The sequence below is a fragment of the Notechis scutatus genome, chromosome 10, assembly GCF_049901735.1.
Source record: "Notechis scutatus isolate UNSWTSFEM ecotype Mainland chromosome 10, rNotScu1.2, whole genome shotgun sequence".
NCBI classification, from domain to species: Eukaryota; Metazoa; Chordata; class Lepidosauria; order Squamata; family Elapidae; genus Notechis; species Notechis scutatus.
This window is the reverse complement of record NC_142018.1, coordinates 108,850-134,601: the sequence shown is the minus strand read 5'-3', so window position 1 is coordinate 134,601 and position 25,752 is coordinate 108,850. Positions and strand designations below refer to the sequence as shown.

At 40.3% G+C, this 25,752-nt stretch overlaps 1 protein-coding gene, 1 long non-coding RNA gene and 1 pseudogene across 5 annotated transcripts in view; 2 read left to right on the top strand and 1 right to left on the bottom strand.

Annotated features, from left to right (window-relative positions):
* The first annotated feature begins 59 nt into the window (after positions 1 to 59).
* Positions 60 to 2,904, top strand: LOC148129727 (uncharacterized). The gene is made up of 2 exons (XR_015750690.1): positions 60 to 2,362; positions 2,480 to 2,904. It is a non-coding gene; the product is annotated as an uncharacterized LOC148129727 (long non-coding RNA).
* Positions 1,837 to 25,752, bottom strand: part of TMEM164 (transmembrane protein 164) — a 91,570-nt gene continuing 67,654 nt past the window's right edge. For all 4 annotated transcript variants that reach the window (XM_087971934.1, XM_026678568.2, XM_087971933.1 and 1 more), the window contains 3 exons: positions 10,842 to 10,920; positions 5,113 to 5,213; positions 1,837 to 4,663 (listed from right to left, as the gene is read on the bottom strand). In XM_087971934.1, coding sequence (XP_087828060.1) covers positions 4,457 to 4,663; positions 5,113 to 5,213; positions 10,842 to 10,920 — 387 coding nt within the window. In that variant the 3' untranslated portion in view covers positions 1,837 to 4,456. The remainder of the gene's footprint in view (positions 4,664 to 5,112; positions 5,214 to 10,841; positions 10,921 to 25,752) is intronic.
* On the top strand, positions 24,232 to 25,062 carry LOC148129726 (small ribosomal subunit protein mS37 pseudogene; annotated as a pseudogene).

The window sequence follows — 25,752 nt, the reverse complement described above, 5'->3', positions numbered from 1 at the left end:
TCTCTATAAAAGTGGCCAGAATGAAAAGAAACAAGTTCTTTCCAAAAGGTTAGGTTCTTTGGAATACACAGAGAATATTAGGATTGGAAGAGACCCGGGAGGTCATTCTAATCCAACCTGCTGCTCACCGCAGGATTTCCTATACTGAAGCTGACAGGAAAGTCTAATCTGCCCAGCCATCCACCATGATGAAGTTAGCATCAAGGAATGAAATTCAAGTTACAACCATTGGTATAAAATATTTATCTCCCTGAAACAAAACATAAGCATTTTTTTCCACAAACATTTTATTTTGAGATAGAAAAAAACATTTGAGACAAACTCTACAGAACCATAAGCCCAAATACACAATTTTGTTGAAAAATGACTTTTACATTTAAAAAAAATATTTTGTTTTTAAGAAATATCTTAATAAAATGATCTTGGTGATTCTATTTTTAATTCACCAAAAGTGGAAGTAACGGTACTTTTGACTATCCCTTGATAGACAGAATGAGCTAAAACTAACATTTGAAGACTATTTGAGTAGGAAAACAAGAAAAGATCATATGGCCATGAAGAATAAGGTTATTTTTGCTTTTTGCCAAGCTGCCAACTGAACTAAGACACTAGAAGGGCCATTTCAGACAGCTGCAGCAACATCAATGAACTTCCAATTTCCCAGATTTGTAAGAGCCAAACATCTTGGATATGTGTAACAGCTACACGTTTAACTAAAATTACAGCAATTCGAGAAACTTCCAGCCTTGAGGGCCCACAAAAATTCCTGTATATATAGGAATTTTTGTGGGCCCTCAGGGCTGGAAGTTTCTCGAATTGCTGTAATTTTAGTTAAACGTGTATATATATATATATTCTTGCATCATGAAAAGCTAATGGCGGTATATCATGTCTTTGCACAATCTCAGGTGTAGATAATACAGTATTAATCTGACGCACATTGGGAGACTCAGTTCCCAGTTATTTTTTCCAAAGCACACTCAATTTCCATGATGAGAAAATATCAAAATCCTGACGCAGGCCGCAAAAGGAGCGGTTTCACTGAGGTACTTGACGTTAAAAGTGCATACAAGCCAATCACTCGTTTCTGGCGGTCGTCAAAAGACAACATCTAACTAGAATTCCAAGAAGTTCTACAGCCATAAATGGAAAGCATGAGCAACCTTGGGCTCAATGATCATACAAGATGTTTTTTTAAAAACACAGGAAAGCAAGACAGAAGGATTTCATACCCAGTAGATAGAAACAATTAGTGGAAGCCAACTTAGATTCTTCCAAGACAAAAGAGGTGATGGGAATGGTGATGCTAGGCGAGAGGACCAGAGCATTCCAAGGCTCTGTTTTTGGCCTCCATGACAATCTGTGCTTGCAGCTTTTTCCAAGCCTCGTTCCAGGATGCTTTGAGCCAACCTTTTCATTCAAAGAATTTGTCACAGGCCAATGAAAGCTGCCAGGCATCAGTAAACAGTAACCACAAAAGGTTTTTATTTTGGAGGAGGCCAAAAGGGATGCAATCTGCAAATCCTTCTCTCTTTGAGTTAATCGATTCATGCTATTATTCCCTTCCCCCAACCAATCTATAAATTAAACGTGTGTCCCTCTAACTGTATTTTTCGTTCTCCCATACTTCCATTTAAAGAAGGAAATATGGCACTTTCCTTGGCATTTGCACTGTTAGTGATTTACAAAGATCACACCTGACTGAGGCGCCACAAAGGACAATGAATGTATCTTAAAAATTCAAAATAAAAAACGACAATGTCCTGCTGCTTCATTTCTCCCCAATAAAGCTTGCCAGCTTAAATTTAGAACGAGGAACAAGGAAAATCCCAGCTCTAGAACAAACAATATTAGCTATCTTCCCTGCTGAAGGTGCTATTTTTATCAAATGAGACTAGCAACCTCTGCACAGAACTGGCACCAGCAGTCCCTAATCTCTCCATGATTTGATTGCTTCAGCCCAGAACTAAAATTCTAGTTCACAGAAGTTGCAACTTGGATCAACAGTCTCCACAGCTCTGCCAAATCACAGAATGAAAGAAAATACTCCCTCAAAAGAGGTTTACAAGTCCCTGGTCTATTTATCCAGGATGCATGTAGAAGAGAACTCTTCAATAGGTGCTAGAGAGAAGTGACTTTAAAACAAGGTTCCCAATCTATTGTGATAGCAAGGCAGCGTTTTCATCAAATAACCTGGTCTTGAACAGAGGACACAATGTTTTTTTTAATGTCTCAGCTATTGTATGATCTGAAAAGAAAACAAATGGCACCTGTTTTACGAGCAAGTAGCTCTGAAAGGAAATTTAAAGTCTCTCCAGTGATCAAGAGGCACCACACACCGATTACATGGTCTAGACCAGAGGTCTCCAACCTTGGCAACTTTAAGCCTGTGAACTTCAAATCCCAGAATTCCCCCTGGGAGTTGAAGTCCGCCAGGCATGAAGTTGCCAAGGTTGGAGACCCCTGGTCTAGACTAGAGAAAACTAAGGCCATGGTGTGGATGATAAATATGGCACAGAATCAAAGGATAGGTCCAGATCGAAAATTGAGATCACAGGAGGAATACAAAGATCACTTTCATTGACAGATCCAAATAAAAAATTCACCCTAGCTAATTCTTGGCTTTTAAAAAGAAAAAGAAAACTCAATATTCACTACTAAAAACAGATGCTTACAAGGAGATTTCCTTGTAAGTTTTACGGTCCTATATGGAAGGAGTCCTGAACAACTGTCACACGCACGCACACACTCTCACACAAGCACAAATACACTGTAGCTATGTTATTCATCTAGAAATTTCATTGCATGTCTACATATATCTGTTTAAATATGCTATGTTGAAGAGTAAACATCAAAATTCATCAAAGCAGCAGCAGAAGACACATTGCTGCCCAGGGCCCCACTGGGTTTTGACATCAGGAATTTGGCCCAAGAAACACAGAGATGCAATTTCCCACTGGGCAGCATAGAAGGAACTGATAGTAATGTGACAACTAAAGAATATTCACAGTTGAATATTTACAAAATGTATCAAGAGCTACGAATAAAAAACAACAACAACAACCAAGATCTATAAAGTCCCCAAGTAGAAGAATACTTCTCTGATCGCACCAAACTGCAATGAGATTCAAGTTTTGGTCAACTGGAATGAAATTTCATAACTACACCAGTTCTTCATGATGAGTACCCACCCCACCCTACCCCATTACTTCCTACATTCAGGTGGAAACAGCAGATAAGGTTGACCTTAAGGCAATTTTTCTCTGCTTGAGGTATCAAAGGCTGCCCAACATGGGACTTGTAAGGCAATACAACTGGAGAGACTGGCGGGATGGGACCAAAGAGTAGCCAGAATCTAATTCAGAACAACTATCACAGCAACAACTCAAAAAGGTAGAGATTCTGCTTCTGAGAATTACTTTTCTCCAACTTTTCAATTATTCCTCAATGTCTGTGAAGGATGATTTTTGGAGCTTAGCTACTTCAGTCAAATCTGGCTAGCTTCACTATATATATATATATATTCCATGTATGCTGTCTTCCCCAAGGATATCCAAATATGTTGGTCTGCAGGACTGTCATCTAGCAGAGTCTTGCTAGATGGTGAAACATGGACGAAGAAAGGTTATGCTTTCTTCTGGAGTGTCCTAGAAGGGGCAGTTGATATATATGTGGACATAACATTGAATACATGTATGTACAATATGTAATACATTTATGTAAGTATGCTTAACTAAGTATGCTTAAGTATGCTTAACTATGACATAAAGTCCAACTCCAAATTGGCAGATTTTCTTGGTCAATGCCTTTAACTGAGACAAATCCATCTCCTAAATCTTAATCCAGCAATTAAGCTGCTTTTCACCAATTAATTTAGAACAATCTGAAAGGTGCCAGCGATATGATGGCATCTGACCAGGCTTCAGCTTAAACTTTCAGGAGATTCAGGAGGCAGTGTTTGGCAAGTAGGTTGTTATTGTTCCCCATTTGTTTAACCAGTTTCAACAACCCAACAGCCTTCCCATCTGCACTGATAGTGCGGAAGCACCAAATACTATTCACGCTCAAAGTCTATATGAGACAAGAAGAGGTTCTTTGCTGAAGGTAAAACCTGAGAGCTGCCACACAGGAGGAAAACCCACTGAAGTCACAAGAACACGGATTAGTGCTTTCCATCAGCTTTCCATGATATGATGGACATCTGAAATTCCAAAGGTCTAAGGTGGCAAGATCAGTAGTTGCACTCAAAGTCTACTTGTGGCTTTTTGTAAATAACCCCACGTGTTTTGCCATCCTTGTCAACTACAGGTAATGAAGATTCAGCAGAAAAGTGGGAAGATAAACCTGATGTCATAATAGAAGAAAGAAATTAAAACAATATAGGAAGTGTTCTTCTCCAATCCCAAATATCATGGTTCTCCTTTAGATCCTTCAAGAAAGAAACCAGAATGGAGATTCAGGATACTTTCTTAGCCGGAGATCGTAGTACATCCACACCAAGCTTAAAGAAAGGGACAGCATTATAGAAAAGGAGAAGGATGAGTTTTCCATGGAACAGGGTCATGATGGATTGGTGTCCCGAAGCCCAGATTCTATACCAAGGTCCGTAGAAAGGATCAGAAATAGCCGGGCACAGCATGTTATTCAAGTTCACTTCGGTGATCTAGAAGAACAGGAGAAAGATTGGGGTTTTTTTGGGGGGTGGAAATGTCTTTATCCTGCCTTAGAACAATTTGCCCTACTTTAAGAAAAGTAATAATGCCCCAACCCTTAAATATTTTATTTATTGATTTATTTCATATGTCACTCATCTCACTATCCATAGTGACTATGAACCTGAAATATGTCAGTTCTTCTTTGTCTCCTCTTGCACCCCAAACAACACCCTCAAACAGATGTAATTTTGAAGCTTTTTAGCACTCTGGAGTTTCCTCTGTTTAATATACTTAGCCAGATGGTAAACCATTTAAAATAAGAATTCTTTTCTCTTTTCTTCAAGCTACTCTTCTGTTTTTTCTTTTTACTTACCTGCTCCATTTGCATATTTTTAATAAACCCACCCATACACAACTCAAAGAGAGATCTACAATCCATATAAGTAAATTGACTTACGAGTCCCAAGATCTGTAAAAAACTGTAGTGGTAGACAAACATCAATCCAGTGGACAGCAAGGCCCACCAAAAATTCCAGGATGGCTCAGGAGTGTAGACACCTTTTAGAAAGAGAGAAAAAGAGAAAATTATTTTGGGCTATTTCAAGGTGGGCACCATTCTTTCTTTAACGAAGTATCCATTTTCACCCTGAAAATCCAAGATTATTGCAATAGAAAACATAAGCTAGTAGGAATACCTCTGTTGTAGATCAGATTGAAAGCCAAAGAAGAGAACTGCAAAGATTTCAAGATACTGAGAAGACCATGGCTGGCTCCTGGCTAGAAAAAATTGCATACTAATCCCGGTAGTCCTCAATTTACGACCACAGCTGAGCCCAAAATTTATGTTGCTAAGTAAGAAATTTGTTAATTGAGTTTGGTCCCATTTTACAATTTTTCTTGCCCCATTTGTTAAGTAATTCACGGAAGTTGTTAAATTAGTAACACGGTTGTTAAGTGAATCTGGCTTCCCCATTGACTTTGCTCGTCAGAAGGTAGCAAAAGGGGAATCACACACCCCGGCAGACTGCGACAGTCCTAAATATGAGTCAGTTGTCAAGGATCTGAATTTTGATCACATGATTGTAGGGATGCTCAATGGTTGTAACTCTGAAGAATGGTCAAAAGTCACTTTTTTCAATGACATAATGTAACTTTGGTCACTAAGTGAACTGTTGTAAGTTGAGGACTACCTGTATTTCAGCAAACCAGGACCGCAGAGGTCAATGCCAGAGCAGGCATGAAAGTTAATGGTATACACAGCCTCATTCAGCCAGACTATGATTAGTCCTTGAATCATGATCATTTGTTTAGTGACCATTCAAATTGCAACTACAGATGATCCTGCACTTACAACCATAATTGAGCCAAACATTTATGTTGCTGAATGAGACAGTTGTTACGGGAGTTTTGCCCCATTTTATGACCTTTCTTTGCAAAGAAAATGTTAAGTGAATCCCTGCAGTTGTTCAGTTAGTAATACGATTGTTAAGTGGACTCTGGCTTCCTCATTGACTTTGCTTGTCAGAAGGTCACAAACGGTGATCCCAGGACACAGCAACCGTCATAAATATGAGTCAGATGCCAAACATCTGAATTTTGATCCCATGCCCATTAGAATGCTACGAGCATCATAAAGTGTGAAAAACATCACTTTTTTCAGTGCTGTTGTAACTTTGAATGGTCACTAAATGAACTGTTATAAGTCAAGGACTACCTGTATTCATGTGAATCAGGAGGAGTGTCTATTTGAGACATTTGTGCAATCCTCCCCCGTTATTTGGACCTGTTCTGACTCAAACCTTGTTCAAATCAAAGAAACACAAAGTATATATAAAAGCAAACCTTTTTAATGTGTCTCTGTGAATTCTGTTCATTCACAGCAAAGAGTCATTCAAACTAATTGTCCTAGATAAGAGCAAGCCCTTTCAAGGTTATGAAAGGCTGCCAAGAACACAAGAGTAATCCAGAGAAAAAGCCAAAAGTCTCTGAAAACAAACCAAAATAGACAAGACCTCCACGAGAACTTTGAGTTGAAAGAACTTCTTTGCTTCCTGCAAAGAAGCCAACCCCGAAGGCTAGCTTTTATCCCTTTTGGGAGGAGCCATCACCTTGCAGTCTTACTCCCAAGTCACCCATACTACTTCAGCTGTTCTTTCCTTCGAGCAGCCATGCGCGCTGAGCACAGGCACCTCGGAGTCCTCTTTGTCACTGCTGCCAGACTCCACAAGCTCTGAAGGCAGCACCCCACTCTCCGGTAGTCCTGCCCCATCCCTTCATCACTACGCAGGCCCCTCATCTTAGTCCTCACTCTCAGAGACCTGCACCTGCTGCCAGTGAACCACAACAGGACTTATGCAAGTTTCCTTTAGAGGTAGTCTTCAACCTACAATCACTTGTTTAGTGACCAAAGTTTGCAGCAGCACTGAAAAAAGTGACTTTCACACTTTCATGCCTATAACCATCGCAGCATCCCCATGGTCACGTGATCAAAGTTTGGGTGCTTGGCAACTGGCATGTATTTATGATGGTTACACTTCCCAGATCATGCAGTCCCCATTTGTACCCTTCCTAGCTGACTTCCGATAAGTCAATGGGGGGAGCCTGATTCACTTAACAACCTCATGATTCACTTAACAATGGCAGCAATTCGCTTAAGCATGGTAAAAAGGTCATAAAATGGGACATACTTAATAACCGTCTTGCTTAGCAACAGAAACTCAAATTTTGGCATCAGATGTCAAGGACTACTTGTAGATCAGGGGTGTCAAACTCAAGGCTTGCGGGCTGGATCCAGCCTGCAGGGTGCTTAGATCTGGCCCGCAGGGTCACCCAGGAAACAGCAAGGGACTGGCCTGCAATGCCTCTACCAGTAAAAACGGGCTCCCAAGCTCCATTTCCAGCTGCAACAGCCTCCTGCAACCCTTGGTCAGCGGAGGCTGTCACAGCCGGAAACAGAGCTTGGGAGCCTATTTTTGCTGGCAGAGCACTCTGGCCACCACAGGAGCCCCTGATATGAGTGACATCAAGCTGGCCACGCCCACCCTGGCACACACACACACCCCGAAGTCATATATAACCCTGATGCGGCCCTCAATGAAATCGAGTTTGACATCCCTGTTGTAGAGAGTAATGACAATTTGATGCATTGCTCTAGAAACAGTTAACTAGAAAGCTTGCTTGGCCCTGCCTCTAGAAGCATCTGGTTTGATGGCAGGAGCTTTCAAACAATGCACTGTACAAGCCAAGGGAAAAAAACCCGGGCAAATTCCTGGCAACCAAGCCAGCTGGAAAAGAAATCTACATGCTTATTTTTCCAAGCATCAATGGCTCCCATTCTGAGCTTTTGAATTTCAGCTCAGAAATGCTTTCTCTTCCCTCTTTGATGCTTCTCCAGTCAGAAATTCCTTCTCTGCATACAGTGGAAAATCACTGAATGGAGACTCATCTGGGAAATGGGTAAAAAGGAAGAGTGGAGAGAAGAGAAACAGTTGGGAAGAGCTGAAATTACACTTTTTTTTTCTTCCCAGCCTAACTCAACTTCTCCAGAGCTCCTCAGCTGGCCCTTGACTTACAGCCATTTGTTTAACAACAAAAATTGCAACCATATTGAAAAATGTGACTTATGACCAATTCTTGCACTTGCACCTACTGCAGGGAGTCATGTGATCAAAATTTGGGCACTTGCAAACAGGCATTTACAAAAGTTGCAGCATCCCAGGGTCACGTGATCACCATGACACACACATACACACACACACACACATATATCATTTATTAGGAAGCTAAGTTTCATCTGGGTGCCTGGTTGGGGTGTGTTTGAGTTGGAGGTATCAGGGGGGATCTGTTTGTGCCCAGGTGTTTGGCTGGCTTGTGGTGTGGAGATTTTTTTTGTTTGAGAGTGCAGGCTTCCAAATAATTGACAGTCTGGTGGGCTGAATAGAAGAGATGACTAGCTTCCTAACAAATGATAGCCATCCATTTACTCGGAGCCAAGCTGCACTAAAAGCCTCCAATACAGGAACACAATGTTGCAACCCAATCAAGACAAAAAAAGCCACAAAACAGACAGAAGATATTAGAAACACCAATCAAGCAGAACACAGCAAACTCCAAGACCAATAAACACAGACCAAGACTCCCAACCAATCAGGATGAAGAAAAAACCATTCTGGCACAGCATAGGCTAGCCCCAAATTTAAAACTGAAACAGCTGTGAAAGTCTGACTCACAGACGAACACAATACAGAAGCCTGATGATGGCAGATGAGATTCTGTCGAAACGTTGCTACAACTTTAAAAGCACAACTATAATGATGTGGGAAAATACCCAAACAAAGCTGAATACCATACACACACACACACACACACACACACACACATCTCAGCCAGCTCCTGACAAGTGAGGTCAATGAGGGAAGCCAGATTTGTTTAATGTCCGCATTTCTCTAACAGCTGCAATGATTAGCTTAACAATCTATAACCCAAAAATGTGGTGAAATAGAGTGAAATTCGCTTAACAGCTGCTTATTTAGCAATATAAATTTTGGTCCCAATTGTGGTCCTTAAGTGGAGGATTACCTGCAGAAAAAGGTTAGCAAAATCTTTGGAGTTTAACTCCATCTTCTAAACCAAAACTAGAGAAACTTCAACACAGCTTAGCAGAAATCTGAATTGGGTCTCATGTGTTTGGTAAGCGATAGTTTTGATTTAAGCTTTGCTGAGACCTTAATAGCAAATTTCATGCTGTTAAAATAATAAGGGCGGGGGGAATCTCAAAAGAACATCCTACCACATAAGATGGTCAACAGATCTCAAAGGAATCCATGGAAAGTGGATGAGATCCAGAGTCTGAGTTCTTGGATCTTGCCACCAAGATCCTGTTTGTTTGTTTGTTTAGAAAACTTATCTAGCTGAGGACTTATATTGCAATTTGCTCATGATAGTTATGAGAACTATGAACCACTCTACTGTTGAGAGCCTTCCCATAGATAGAACATAGAATCAAAGGGATTGCAGACAGGAGTATAAATCCTTCCATTCCCCATCATCTAGTCAGAGCTGAAGAAGAAGCTTCTTGGATGAGAAGCGAAACGTCTTCAAAAGAAAAAGCAAAGTCCAGCTGCCTCTTGAAAAAAGCATCTTTGGGACAACCCTGACCTGGAGGACTGAGACGCTCCATAGACATTCTGGACAAATGGTTGTCCAGTCTCTTGTTAAGAGCCTCCAGTGTTGGAGCACCCACACCTTCTGGAGGCAAGTTGTTCCGCTGATTGATTGTTCTCACTGTAGGAACTTTCTCCTTCATTCTAGATTGGATCTCTCCTTGTTAGTTTCCCTCCATTGATTCTTGTCCTGCCTTCAGGTGATTTGGACATATATTATATGGCTACCTATGTTTTGCATGTTAATCCTAGTTAATCCTAGTCACAATAACATGTTCCCAGATAAGGTCATCAAGGGTTTTCATTCATTTGCGGGCTTTTTTTCCTATTTCACAACATTTTATCCCACCTTTGACAAACATTAATGGAAGGTGGAGTTTGCAGGCCACCAGCAGAGGGTAGCAGAGAGTTGCAGAAACCCAAAGGAGGTGGTTTGAAAGCTCTCCTGGCCTGGCCAAGAAGTGGTTGTGATTGGGCAGCAAATGAAGAAGTCTTCATGCAAAGTCAGAAGGGCCCTTTCACAAACAAGGAAACATCTACAATTTCTTGGGGGAGAGGGCGGGGCTGAATTCATTTTTTGATGACTTTCCCTTTGTCCAGAGGGCAGACAGATAGTAATGGGTAGAAGCTTGTTTAAAAGGAGATCCAACCTAGTAGTAAGGAGAAGTTTCCTGGCAGCGAGAACAATTAATCAGTGGAACTGCTTGCCACCAGAAGTTGTGAGTGCTCCATCTCTGGAGGTTTTCAAGAGGAGACTGGACAGCCACTTGTCTGGATGGAATGATGCTCCTGCCTTGAGCAGAGAGTTAGATAAAAGACTTGCCCTATGATTCTATGTTCTATGTTTTTAAACTGTGAAAAGCTTTGCTGAAGTTTTGCTGGAAATATAACTTCCTTGGTAAGAATTGAGGAACAAAACTAACATTCAGTGGCTGAAGGATCTCCTATTCTTCTCTAGAACATAGCTGATTAGCTAGGAAGACAGGATATAATTAAATAGTATCTGTAAGCCCCCCAGACATACCTCCTTTCTGTAGCAGGTAGATGGGGACAACATAGAGCATGATATGTTGAATGTAATAGATTTCCATTTCAAAAGGTAGCTGCAAAAAAAAAGGAAGTATAGATTGATAAATACAGACTGGTGTGCACACAGCTCAGAGTAATTTTCCTTGACTATGCGATCAACTTAGATTCAATTTCAAGTCAGTTGTATTCAATACAAGTAGTCCTCAACTTACAACAGTTCATTCAGTGTCCGTGCAAAATTACAACGGCACTGAAAAAAGTGACTTATGAACATTTTTCACATTTACAACCGTTGCAGCATCTCTATGGCCACATGATCAAAATTCAGGTGCTCGGCAACTGCTGCAGTGTTCTGGGATCACGTGATCACTTTTTGTGGCCTTGATTTCAAGCAAAATCAATGGGATTCCAGATTCATTGAACAACCGTTACTAACTTAAGAACTGCAGTGTTTCACTTAACAACTAAGGCATGAAGTCATAAAATGGGGCAAAATTCACTTAACAAATGTCTCACTTAGCAACAGAAATTTTGGGCTCACCTGTGGTTGTAAGTCGAGGATTACCTGTATTGTATGCCTCTAGAGCGGGGGTGTCAAACTCAAGGCCCAGGGGCCAGATCTAGCCAGCGGGTTGCTTAGATCTGGGCCGCTGGGCCGCCCTGAAAACAGAGAAGGTGCCTCTGCCAGCAAACATGGAACTCTGGAGCGCCATTGCACCCCCCCTCCCCCCCGAGCTTCATTTTGTCTAGCAGAGGGCTGCAGGGGGCCGGCCCAGCCAAAAACGGAGCTTGGGAGCCCCTTATCTCTGGTAGAGTGCTGGGGCCACCACCGGCACCACCCCCAACATGAGTGATGTTGAGCTGGCCATGCCCACCCTGGCCACACACCCCAGCCCCTCCAAGGTCAAACACAATCTTGGTGTGGCCCTCAATGAAATCAAGTTTGATACCCCTGAGCCCAGAGGAAAGACTATTGTTCATCAGGACAGCTGTACATCTATTTCCCAAAGTTTGTAAGATGGCTCAAACGAACAGGTTGACTTGACATGTTGCATCCGTTAACCACGTTCCCCAAATTATTTTAACCCAGTCAAATGTCCTTGTTGGTGGTTTTGGGTGTGATCCCTGTAGGGGATCCCACCAACTGAATCAAAGGAGCTATTATCCCAAGAGCCATTGCAAAGGACATTGTAAGGACTTGCGTCTCCTTCTAACTCAAGAAAGTAAAAACTCTTGAAAAGGAACCTTTTATTGAGCAGAAGTGAAAACAGGACAAAGGCAAAGCAAACTCTAAATCCTTCCAGGCAAAAGTTAGAAATAAGGCATTAGAAACCCCTCCCTCCAGTTCAACGTGGATTCAGCCAATCCACAGGTGTGAATATGTTATTGCAACAGCTGTCCTGAGAACCAGGCATTCCAAGGGTCAGAGTGAAACAACCCACATGGCCCTCCCCCCTAGTACATTCCCCAAAAGGTGAGAAAATCTCAAGGCACTCAGGCGCCAGGGTAAAGGTTATAAACTAGCAGTTGTCAGAGGAAATAAAGAATCAAATCTGAGGTCTTCCCCCCCCCCTTCTCCCAATTGAATGGCAGTATCACTTTAGGGATCTGACAGATGTTTTCCTCTTGGAGAGTCAAGAGTAGCCAGGATGGTAGGGTGGAAGCTTTGAAGAGTGCTGAATACAAACTGGAATTCTAAAAGCCTATCACAATATGGTCACAAAACCACAGAACTATTCATTTTCATCAATCAGGTTGTCTCTGATGCTGTCATAAATGTTTTCATCAGTTGCTCAACAGAGAACATTTCTGCAAACAAATGCACTGCAACGTCACCCAGACTTAAAATAACGTTCTTTGGTATGAAAATGTTTTATCTTACAGATTAACTACAAGTAGCCCTTGATTTACAACCATTCATTTAGTGATTATTTCAAAGTACAACAGCACTGAAAAAAGTTACTTATGACTGGTCCTCACACTTATGACCATTGCGCTAATGCAATGGTAATGTGATCAAAATCCAGATACTTGGCAACTGATCCATCCTGGGATCACGTGATCCCCTTCTGTGACCTTCTGACAAGCAAAGTCAATGGGGAAGCCAGATTCACTTAACAACCGCAGTATTTCATTTAACAACTGTGCAAAAAGATGGGGCAAAATTCACAACTGTCTTGCTAAGCAATGGAAATTTGGGGCTTTGTTGTGATAAGTCGAGGACCACCTGTTTAGGTAGTCCTTAACTTATAACCACAGTTGATTCCAGAATTTTGGTCATAACTCAATGCAATCATTAAGAAAGTCCCCATGTCATCTAACTTCAGTTTTACAATGGTTGTTAAGCGCTGTGGTCAGTAGGTGAACCAGTGGTCATGAAGCAAATCCAGCATTTCCAATGGGCGCAACAATACCACTTCCCTCTTCCCTCTTTTCTCTTCGCCAAATTGCTAATCCGGACTCCATCTTTTGTAAGGACAGTAACTTTGGACTTCCAATAAGTAGGGAAGTATTGTGATAACTGAACTCCTGAGAAGATTGGAAGCAATTTTATTCCCTGTGATAGAAGCAGAAGTATATTGAGGCCAGGAGTGATAGAAGCAGAGGTATATCGAAGCCATGAGTGAATGCTCAATACAAATCTGAGTCTACACAGTAAAAATATAAACTGTTAGAATTACCAGTGCAAGACGTGCCTCTTTCTCTTAAAAGCAACAAACTTTGAAAGTGTATTCAGTTAACTAGGAGGGGCCCAGAAATCTCATTCATCAAGGGAAAACAAAAACAAATAGTTTCCTGTGAGCTGTTCAATTTGTCTCTGCTGAATCAAAGTCTGCTTGCAAAAAAAGAGAGAAGATTAGTTGGTTTCCTCTGTTCTTAGAAGTGAAGCCCTTTCCTTCACTCGGATAAAAACCCTTTGAACATTGTGTTACAACTTCCTGTTTACAGAGTAATAGCGATCTGCTATTCAAAGAGCAATAAATTCCTCTCATTCAGTCAACTACAGCTGCTAGTAAAACAATTAACCCGTTCCTTGCAGACTCTTAATACTACCTCATTACTTTAATCAAACATTGATTAATTCACTACCTCAAAACTTTCAACTTTTCTACCTCAGCACCTATATCAACGATTAGATAATATTTCTATAAAATATTTTTATAGAATTTATAGATTAGATAATATTTCTATAAAATATTTTATTAATGGTTTAATTGATTTATTGTTTTAATTGATTAGTGTGATTAGAGTGTTTAGTGCAAATAGTGTGATTACTGACTAGTTTAAAAGATCAAAATTCATGTAATTTAATTGAATAGTAAAATCAATGATTTAGTGAATTTAAATGAACAGTATGATTAATGATTAGTGTAATTAATTGATTAGTGATTAGAGTAATTAATTGATCAGGCTGATTGTTGCTCAGAAATATTATCTGACTTGATCAGGCTGATTGTTGCTCAGGAATATTATCTGACTTGAGAGATTACTGCAATTGATTGTTTGATGTAATATTGGCTATATAGATTACCCAAAATTGTTCCTTTAATTAATTCAATCAACATACTATTTTAACAAACCTACCATGGCAAAAAGAAAATCCTACGCCAAACCACAACCTAAAGAGAAGATAATCCCCACCAATGAACCACAAGACTCCTGCACATGCCTTAAATGTTACAAAAATCTAAAGGATAATGAAAACTCCATCAAATGTTCTCTGTGTAAAAAATACGCTCATCATGACTGCTTGGGATTACCTGAGCAAATGATTCAATACCTAGAATCATCCAATGAGTTTCCATATTTCTGCAAATCATGCAGACCCAAACTGGATCTGTCTGAAAGAGTTGATACCATCGAAACCATTGAAACATCCCCTACCATCGAAACCATTGAAACATCCCTTAACACCATAGTAGCATCCCTGGACGCCGTAAAAGAAAGAATATCCAACCTTGGAAAAAAAAGACACAACGCAAAAACATCCAATAGCTACAAACCACATCTCTACCCAACAACCACAATCCAATCCAAAACCCAATCCACAAATAAACACAACCCAGACAAATATTGATATCCCAATCCTCATCAGAGAAGCCGTTGAGCGTGAACGGAAACGTCCAAACGCCATCTTATTTGGTCTAGAGGACATCAATGTCAATGATGACATCACAACTGTCCGAAACATCATCAGAGATTATCAAGCATCAACCATCTCCGCTGATGAAATACTTGACATTTCCCGCATCGACCGAGAGCTCAAAAATAGAGACGGCTCTGTGGCCCCACGCTTGTGCAGGGTCATTTGCAAAAATGAATCAAGCAAACGTAAATTCATTTATACTATAAACTCACTCGCCAAAACCAACACCAACCATAAGAACCTCCGTTGCCGCCCTGACCTAACCATACAGCAACGTGCCCGCTCCCGTGTACTCCGCATTGAACTCAAAAACCATCTAGACAATGGAGAGAAGGACCTGTACATTGACTACCATGCTGACTGTATCAAAAGTAAGCCACGCAACCCAATACTCAGCTTTTACCCTCAACCACAACCCTACCTCAACCGATCCACCATCACCCAAGACTAGGCACGCACGCCCCCAACTACCTCAATTCCAACTACTGCCGGCCTTAAATGCAAACTACTCAATGCAAGAAGCCTCGTGAATAAAATACCTGAATTTCTCATCCTCCTAAATATGGCTAACTTCGACATTATATTTGTCTGTGAAACATGGCTCAATGCATCTCTCCCCGACTCCATTACCACAGTAAGAGACTATCATGTTTACCGATCAGATCGTGAAAATCGTCGAGGAGGTGGTGTTGCTATATTCTATAAAAAATCCTTACATCTAAAAAATATCCAAGTTACCCAGGAGCTTGCTCTTCCTGAGACCATCATCTGTGAACTATCCTTAAATATCACAATTCGATTCTTACTATGTTACAGAGCACCTGATTATGACATCGAACATGTAAACAAGCTAAATACATTACTAACATGGGCTGCATCCTGCCCATACCCTTTTATCTTTCTTGGTGATTTCAATCTACCTCATATTGACTGGACCCTAAATGATTGTACAACTGAAATCATACACACAACATTCTACAATGCTATTACAAATCTGGGACTGGAACAACTAGTAACTAACAACACTAGACTAAACAACTGCCTCGATCTCATCTTCTGCAATAGTTTGAATTTAATTTACGGAATACAAACTAAAGAACCCTTTTCCAGTAGTAACCACAATATGATTGACTTTTGTCTCAACATACGTCCACACAAAAATCACCACAATGATGTAATCCCCAATTGTAACTTCAAAAAAGGCAACTATGATCTTATAGACAACGATCTCTCATCCCTGGATTGGCAATCTCTATTCACTGGATGCAATACTGTTGAAGACCATTACAACATATTTTTACTTGAAGTCAAAAGAGTCATCAAACTATATGTTCCAACAACAACTCCCAAAACAAAACAAAAAAGCAGATTACCCATATCAATAAGGAAACTTCAATCCAAAAAGAGATCACTCTGGCGGAAAAACAAATCTGGTCACGTTGCCAATTTCAAAAACCGATACAAAAATTTATGCCACCAGATAAAGACCGAATGCACCAATTATCACATTAAACAAGAGGAAAACCTTCTAAGCACCAATTCCACCCGTGCTTTTTACAATTTTGTAAACAACAAACTAAAAAACTCAAGGTCCATCCCTCCCTTGATAGGACCTGATGGTAAAGACTGCAACGACGACACCATTAAAGCCAACATCTTTAACACATTCTTCGGCTCAGTATTTGTAAACAGCAATGGATCATGCCCAGTATTTCCTAGCCGTACCACAGATAACAATAATGATCTAATACATATCGATTTCACAGAAGACAATGTTGAAAAATCACTACGCAATCTAAAACCATCTCTATCTATTGGACCGGATGGAATATGTGCCTACTTCTTAAGAAAGCTATCCACTGCCATAGCCAAACCTCTAAGCATAATCTTTGAAAAATCTTTCAGGACCAGCTCCTTGCCTAACCTATGGTCACAAGCCACAGTCATCCCCATCTTCAAAAAGGGAGACCCAAGCCTAGTTGAAAATTACAGACCAATCTCCTTATGCTGCGTCACCTGTAAAGTCATGGAATCAATTATTAACCAATCCATCATCCTCCACTTAGAGACAAACAACCTACTCTCCAATAAACAATTTGGTTTCAGAAAAAAACTATCCTGTAATCTACAACTCTTACACTGCAAAAACATATGGACGACACAACTCGACCAGGGCAAAGCAATAGACGCAATCTACATAGACTTCTGTAAAGCCTTTGATTCAGTGGTACACGACAAACTACTCCTAAAAATAAAATCCTATGGTATCTCTGGACAACTGAATAACTGGATAGAAGCATTCCTGTCAAACAGACAACAAATGGTCAAAATCGGAAGCGTCCTATCAAATCCAGTACCTGTCAATAGTGGTGTCCCCCAAGGCAGTGTTCTAGGACCAACTCTCTTCATACTCTACATAAATGACCTCTGTGATCATATTAAGAGCAATTGCGTTCTCTTCGCTGATGATGTAAAGCTGTTCAATACCACAGACAATACTGCTACCCTACAAAAAGATCTTGACTATGTATCAGAATGGTCAAACAAATGGCAACTTCAAATCTCAACAAATAAATGCTCTGTCTTACATATTGGCAAAAAAATCAGAAAATAAAATACAAGCTGAATAGTCAAGATCTTGTTGATGACCCAAGCTCTGTAAAGGACCTTGGAATACTCACCTCTAATGATCTAAGTGCTAGAGCCCACTGCAACTACATAGCCAAAAAGGCATTAAGAGTTGTTAACCTAATCCTATGTAGCTTTTTTCTCTGGTAATATCACACTACTAACCAGAGCATACAAAACATTTGCTAGACCAATACTCGAATACAGTTCATCAGTCTGGAACCCACATTACGTATCTGATATTAGCACAATTGAGAAAGTCCAGAAATATTTCACAAGAAGAGTTCTCCACTCCTCTACTCGTTGTAGAATACCTTATGCCACCAGACTTGAAATTCTAGAACTAGAAAACCTTGAATTACGCCGTCTTCGGTCTGACTTAAGCATGGTATATAAAATCATACATTGCAATGTCCTACCTGTCAATGAATTCTTCAGCTTCAACCATAACAACACAAGAGCACACAATAGATACAAACTCAAAGTAAACCGCACCAAACTTGATTGCAGGAAATACGACTTCAGCAATAGAGTGGTCAATGTCTGGAATACTCTACCCAAACCCCAAAAACTTTAACCTTAGACTGTCTACTATTGACCTCACCCCTTTCCTAAGAGGTCTGTAGGGGGCGTGCATAAGCGCACCAACGTGCCTACCGTCCCTGTCCTATTGTTTCTCTTATTCTTTTATTTTTCTTATATGTACCCATTTCATGTATTCACAACTATGTATACACTTATACTTATTATCTTGTAAACAATTGGCAAATCAAATAAATAAATAAAAATAAATAAATAAATAGTAAAAAAGTCACAGATCAGAATCACGCAACCACAGGCCGCTGCAACCAGTCACAAATGCAAGTGGGGAGTTGTGGCAGTTGTAACTTTGAGGACGGATTGTAAATAGCTTTTTTTAAGACTGTCACACTCTCACAACGTCATTAACTGAGGACTACTTGTATTTAGGCTACTACATTCCTTGGTAAACCAAAATCAAAAACCCACAACACAACAAATCAGGTCATTAACATGTAAACCAACAATCCCAGTTATGATCACACGAAAAGAAAGATGGCACCATCAACAGACTCCACTTATTACGACATTTTAACTAAAGAGTTAAAGACCTGGATCAGATATTGGTACCACAAACATTGCGACATGACCAAGCTTCACCACAGCCGAATTAGGAGCATTAGATGGGATGCAAGAAACAACTCAACTATCTTACTCAACCCAAGATTATACACTGCTCAAAAAAATAAAGGGAACACTTTAACAACACAATGGAACTCCAAGTCAATCACACTTGTGTGAAATCAAACTGTCCACTTAGGTAGCAACACTGATTGACAATCAATTTCACATGCTGTTGTGCAAATGGAATAGACAACAGGTGGAAAGCATAGGCAGTTAGCAAGACATCCCCAATAAAGGAGTGGTTCTGCAGGTGGTGACCACAAACCACTTCTCAGTTCCTATGCTTTCTGGCTGATGGTTTGGTTACTTCTGAATGCTGATGGTGCTTTCACTCTAGTGGTAGCATGAGACGGAGTCTACAACCCACACAAGTGGCTCAGGGAGTGCAGCTCATCCAGGATGGCACATCAATGTGAGCTGTGGCAAGAAGGTTTGCTGTGTCTGTCAGCGTAGTGTCCAGAGCATGGAGGCGCTACCAGGAGACAGGCCAGTACATCAAAAGACGTAGGAGGCCGTAGGAGGGCAACAACCCAGCATCAGGATCGCTACCTCCGCCTTTGTGCAAGGACGGACAGGAGGAGCACTGCCAAATGACCTCCAGTGGGCCACAAATGTGCATGTGGCCGCTCAAACGGTCAGAAACAGACTCCATGAGGGTGGTATGAGGGCCCGACGTCCACAGGTGGGGGTTGTGCTTATAGCCCAACACCGTGCAGGACGTTTGGCATTTGCCAGAGAACACCAAGATTGGCAAATTTGCCACTGGCACCCTGTGCTCTTCACAGATGAAAGCAGGTTCACACTGAGCACATGTGACAGACATAACAGGGTCTGGAGAAGACGTGGAGAATGTTCTGCTGCCTGCAACATCCTCCAGCATGACCGGTTTGGCAGTGGGTCAGTAATGGGGTGCGGTGGCATTTCTTTAGGGGGCTGCACAGCCCTCCACGTGCTTGCCAGAGGTAGCCTGACTGCCATTAGGTACCGAGATGAGATCCTCAGACCCCTTGTGAGACCATATGCTGGTGCGGTTGGCCCTGGGTTCCTCCTAATGCAAGACAATGCTAGACCTCATGTGGCTGGAGTGTGTCAGCAGTTCCTGCAAGACGAAGGCATTGATGCTATGGACTGGCCCACCCATTCCCCCGACCTGAATCCAATTGAGCAAATCTGGGACATCATGTCTCGCTCCATCCACCAATGCCACGTTGCACCACACTGTCCAGGAGTTGGGGGATGCTTTAGTCCAGGTGTGGGAGGAGATCCCTCAGGAGATCATCCACCACCTCATCAGGAGCATGCCCAGGGAGGTCATACAGGCACATGGAGGCCACATACACTACTGAGCCTCATTTTGACTTGTTTTAAGGACATCAAAGTTGGATCAGCCTGTAGTGTTTTTATCCACTTTAATTTTGAGTGTAACTCCAAATCCAGACCTCCATGGGTTGCTAAATTTGATTTCCACTGATAATTTTTGTGTGATTTTGTTGTCAGCACGTTCAACTATGTGATGAACAAATTATTTAATAAGAATATTTCATTTATTCAGATCTAGGCTCTTATTTTTGTGTTCCCTTTATTTTTTTGAGCAGTGTACATAGCTGTCTAGCGTGTGTTGACCTCTTTCAGATAAGTTTTAGAAGCTGGAAGCTTTGACATTTAAAAATATCAAATGTATACAAACACAGTCCGTTAAAATAGCCTTCCGTACCATCTTCCTATCATAATCATTCCTTTTTCACAATGGACTCCTTGTTTTGTTTAGATTTTGATTAACCAGAGAATTGTTTCATTTTTAGGAAGCGAACAAGGCAGAAAGTGCAACAAGCTGCGCTCAATTAATCAAGATTATCTCTACATTGGTTTGCTCCAGAGACAAAGAGATGTTCCCAACCCTTTAAGATTTCAGGAGGCTTTGAAGAACCGGTTGTTCCTCTACATTTGAGGTTGAGCAAACTCTGCTACTTAAATTGGTTTTTGTTGTTCCTTTTTTTAAAATGGAAAGGCTTCTGCAACCTTGGACATTATTTGGACAGTTGATTTTTTTTCTGGTGCTTTTAATCCTCATATGCTACCCAAAGTTATTGCCAAAAACAATGAGCAGCCAGAGAAATGAAATAAATCAGTAAATAAATGCCGCAAGCTTTAAAAAAGGAGGAAAGCATGAAAGGCCTGAGGTCCAGCCAGCCAGGTATTAGAGATTCTTGGCATAGGGATCCATGTGGGACTCAGGCCCAGCTCTATCTTTAACTGTGGAAACTTGTTGGGTGACTTTATTTTTATTTTTTTGGACAAACTTTATTAGTTTTTTTTACACACACAAACAAAACATAGGATGTAGTAACATAAAATATATTTTCTAAAAGAAACAAATAAACCATCTTATTTAAAAAGAAGATAATTCCAAATTATCACATTTCTATAATTTAATATATATATTTATCTTATCTGATCAACTTAATATCTTTTCCAAACTTCTCTTTATTACTCCCTTTCCTTCTATTTAATCATATTTCTTCTGCCTTGAAATTATATACTCATTGAATTTATTTTCATTAATGTTCTTCCACATCCTGTCAAACTTAAACAAACATTACACAAAACATAAATACATAAAACTTCTTTTTGGAAGGCGGCTTACCCCGGGTTAACTCTTTTTATACAGACATCAATCAAAATTTATACTCACTTAATATACTATCTCATATCTTATTTAACATTCTCTATTTTCCATATATTTTCTCTCTCCTACTCATTCTTTTAATTCTATTTTATTTATTCCATCTCGATTAAATAATTATATTTGCATCTTTGGTCCATTTTCTTTCAATCACCTGCTTATCCTTTCTATCTAATACAATATTTCTCCTGTAAACCCAGATTGAAGTATGACAACTTTTTATCTTTCCCCTAAATAACACTTAAAATAATACATATTTTCCGTACTGATTCTGCTCCGTACATTCTAAGTATTACATTTCAAAATAATAAAACAAACAAATAATATTGAATTTAATAAGTAATAATAAAACTAAAAAAAAATAAAGAAGAAATATTAAATTTATAATATAATAAGAACAATGTTTCATAGGAAATTAGATTCTATTATTAATTCTTAAACAATAAAAATAATATTTCATAAGAAATTAAACTCTATAATTAAATCATGGCTTCCCTTTAATACATTTTTAAATCATATAATATTCTAATTTTCTAACTCAGCTTCAAATACTAATGTCTACAATACATTCTTATGTACTTTTGCAGAATCATTTTTATAAAATTATCTTACCTCTTATCTCTGAAAAAAATTCATTTTTTAGCATCTGGTTTAAAGCCTTTATGACTTCTCTTTCCTTTTCCCCTTTCTTTCTTATCCATTCTAACTTTTTGATCCCCCCATCTCTCAAATTTCACTCTCTTAGTCTTCCCTCTCTGTTGTATTTCTCTTTTCTGTTGCTTTCTGACATCATATCGCTTTTTCATCTCATTTTTCTTTTTCTTGGTTGCTTTTTTAAGTTCTAAGTTCACCTTTTCCTTGCCCCCCTTCCGCTTTTCTTCCTCCACTAAGTGTGTTTGTCCATTAAAGATGGCTTCTTCTCCTTCATCCCAGTCTTCCTGTCGTTGTCGTATTTCTTGATAGGTAGAAATCGCCATTTCTAAAAAGTGAAAAATAGATCCAGAAGAGCCCTTATCTTCTTTTTTCAGTCTTTGAAATTCCATTTGTAGTCCTTCAAAAGATAATGCCATTTTTTCTTTCTTTCTTTTTTGAAGCAACCCTAATGTCTTTAGTCCCCCCCTTTTTTTAACAAAAATTCACAGAAATCTCAAAGTCACAAAGCAAACCAAATCAGAGCAAACAGTTTCATTTAGCACTTTCTTCTTTCTATATTTTCAAATACACAATTCCATGATGATCTTCTAGAAGTCTTAATGTCTTTTAATCCTGTTCTTATAGGCTCAAAGCAGTCTCCTTCAGTACAATCTTATAATAAATCTTTATCTCTTCCCTTCCCCTTGTAAAAAATAGAAAGAATTTTAAATTTTTAAATCCAATGTCCAGAAATCCTTTATCCCTTGGCTTTAAATTTCAAATTGAATTACCTTCGGTGCCCAAGTAGATTTTCCAGATCTCCGTCTGCTATTTCTATGGGAAGGGAGAGTGAAGAAAAAAAACCTTTCCCTTGACAGCTTTCTTCGCCGTTTTCCAATCTTCTTTGGGAAACAATGTATCCTTCAAGCAATTCAGTTTCCAGGGTATTTAAGAGTTCTTATTATCCCGGTTCAGCCAGCACTTTCACTTCTCCTGCTTCCTCCAGCACAAATCTTACCCGGCTGCAGGCTTCTTTGTGGCGGCCATTACTGACCGCTGCTCCACCACCTTGGGAAAAAGGGGTTATTCCGGCTGGGGAGGGGGTCTGTCCGGATCCCCTTTCTCTTCGGCTGCCTCTACAGGGCAGCCATATCCCCCAGACCCATTTGGATCGGGGGCACCTTGGCGGCAAGCACAGCAGGAATCGCGGAGAGTCGCGAATTCCTGCTGCCGCCGAAGCCGCGCAAAACCGGAACCTTGTTGGGTGACTTTAGACCAGTCCCCACCTACCCATTTCAGCCCAATGTGACCTGCCAGGGTGGTTGCTAGGGGAAAATTGCACAGAAAAATATGTAACCCACCTGGAGAGAGTGAATGAAAGGAAGGACAGAAAGCTAGCAAATAAGTAAGCAAGAAAATATACAAACAAAGGACAGGTTGCTGGAAAAACCCAACACTGATCATTGCTTTGCATTCCTAAGAGTTTTAATCAGTTTTTTGACACTTGGCAACTTTAAGATGTATGGACTTCAACTCCCAGAATTCTCCAGCCAGCCATGCATTCTGGGAATTGAAGTCCATGTATCTTAAAAGTTGCCACATTTGAAAAACACTGCTCTAAATCTTCAGAGGCTGCGAAAACTCTCCATAAAAATTGTTGTGATTGCTGAACAAATTGATTTCCTCCAATGCAGCATTATGCAATTCTGAATTCTAGGCCAAAGGAAAGGACTCTTGTACAGTACTTTTATATACATTTGGGAGATTATAAAAGACAACACAAACAATTCCTGTATTTTATCAGCTCTCCATAACTACCATACAGGAACCCCAGTTTGTGCCAAACTAAAAGGAGTGGAAATGACAGCTGCTGATTGTTGGCCCACAATGTTGACCCTCCTTAGCAGGAAGATGATGCCAACATTTTCCTATACATACCAGGGTGGAACAGTTCAGAGAAATTCTGAACACAAGATTTATGCTACTGGCAGTTTAACTCAGCCACATCAGCCTAACCTGATCCTAAGCTAGCATTTATGTAACAAGCTGGAGGATCAATGTCTATGATATTTGGTGCCCTCGTGGCACATCGGAAGTTCTCCCTGTACCTATAGAGATGCAAGTTAAGCTATAGAATGTAGAATAACAGAGTTGGAAGGGACCTTAAAAGCCTCTCTTCTTGGGCGGCCGCTCTTGAGCATCGGAAGTGCGGCTCTATGGTACGAGGCCAATCACGTGGCGGCCGCTCTTCCGCTGTACCATGGCTGGCCCGCCTGGCGGTTTATCGCTCTGGAGGAACCGTTTTGGGGACCTCGTGGAAGTCCTGGGCAGGTGTCGCCCGATCAAAGCAAAACTGCCCCTGGTGCTAGGCGACCGCGTCTCGAACCGGCGCCTGAAGCTCGGAGAGGCAAGTTGTGTTAGAGATGGCATTGATGATGGCTTGCTGGAAGGCAAATGAGTTCAATGACAGTGCTTGTGCTGAGATTACTACATTCTTTGAATGTGCAGCAAAAGCAGAAGCAAAGAAAAAGGCAACTCCAGAAGAATCTTCAGGAACTCTTGATTCACAATAAGTCAACAAATTACTTGGACGATACCCAAATATTACACACCATTATTAACAAAAATTGTTTCTGTACATGACTGGTTATTAAAACCTGAAATTAGATCAACTTTGGAAAACTCCCCCATCCCGCTTGTTAAAACTGAGGAGAAAAAATCTTCGGAATTATATAAGTGACTTTGTCTAAAAAGATCTGCTGCCACTAAGACCGAAGCTTACATTTTCTCTGATGTGAAGGTTCTTCAAGCAGAAAACTTCCTTATGATTGTTCAGTTATTGTCATACTGAGTTATATGAAATAAGATCTTATAATGAAATATGCTACATACATACTAAAATTAAATTATAAATTAAATATATAGTTCTTTGTATATAAAAAAAGCCTCTCTTCTTAAAAGCCCCCAGTGTTGGAACACACACAACTTCTGAAGGCAACTGGTTCCACTGGTTAATTGTACTCACTGTTAGGAAATTTCTCCTTAGTTCTAGGTTGCTTCTCTCTGTTTAGTTTCCATCCGTTGCTTCTTTTGTCTTCATGTGCTTTGGAAAAAATAGACCTCCTCTTCTTTGTGGCAGCCCCTCAAATATTAGCATACTGCTATCATGTCACCCTTGGTTCTTCTTTTCATTAGATTAGACTTACCCAGTTCCTGCATAGCATCTCATGGCCAAATAAATCAATTATTCAATCAATCAAATTAATCGAGACCAATTAATCGACAGAATAGCTTGCCTCCTGGAGTTGTGGGTTCTCCATTACTGGAGCCCTTCAGGAAAAGATTGCAGAGCCATTTGTCTGGGATGCAGTAAATCTCCTGCCTTAAACGGGCTGGACTAGAAGACCTCCAAGGTTCCTTCCAGTTTTACGATTCTTTGAAATGTGGGAGATTGAAAAAAGCAAAATGGCGTGACTGGGCTTCACATGTTGGACATACCACCCTCTGCAATTTGTTAAATTGTAGTTTGGGGTTTGGTGAGAATCCAGCCAGTTGCTAGTCACCTTCCACTAAGTCTGCTTCAGTAACCCAGCAACAGTCTCCACCCTCAGC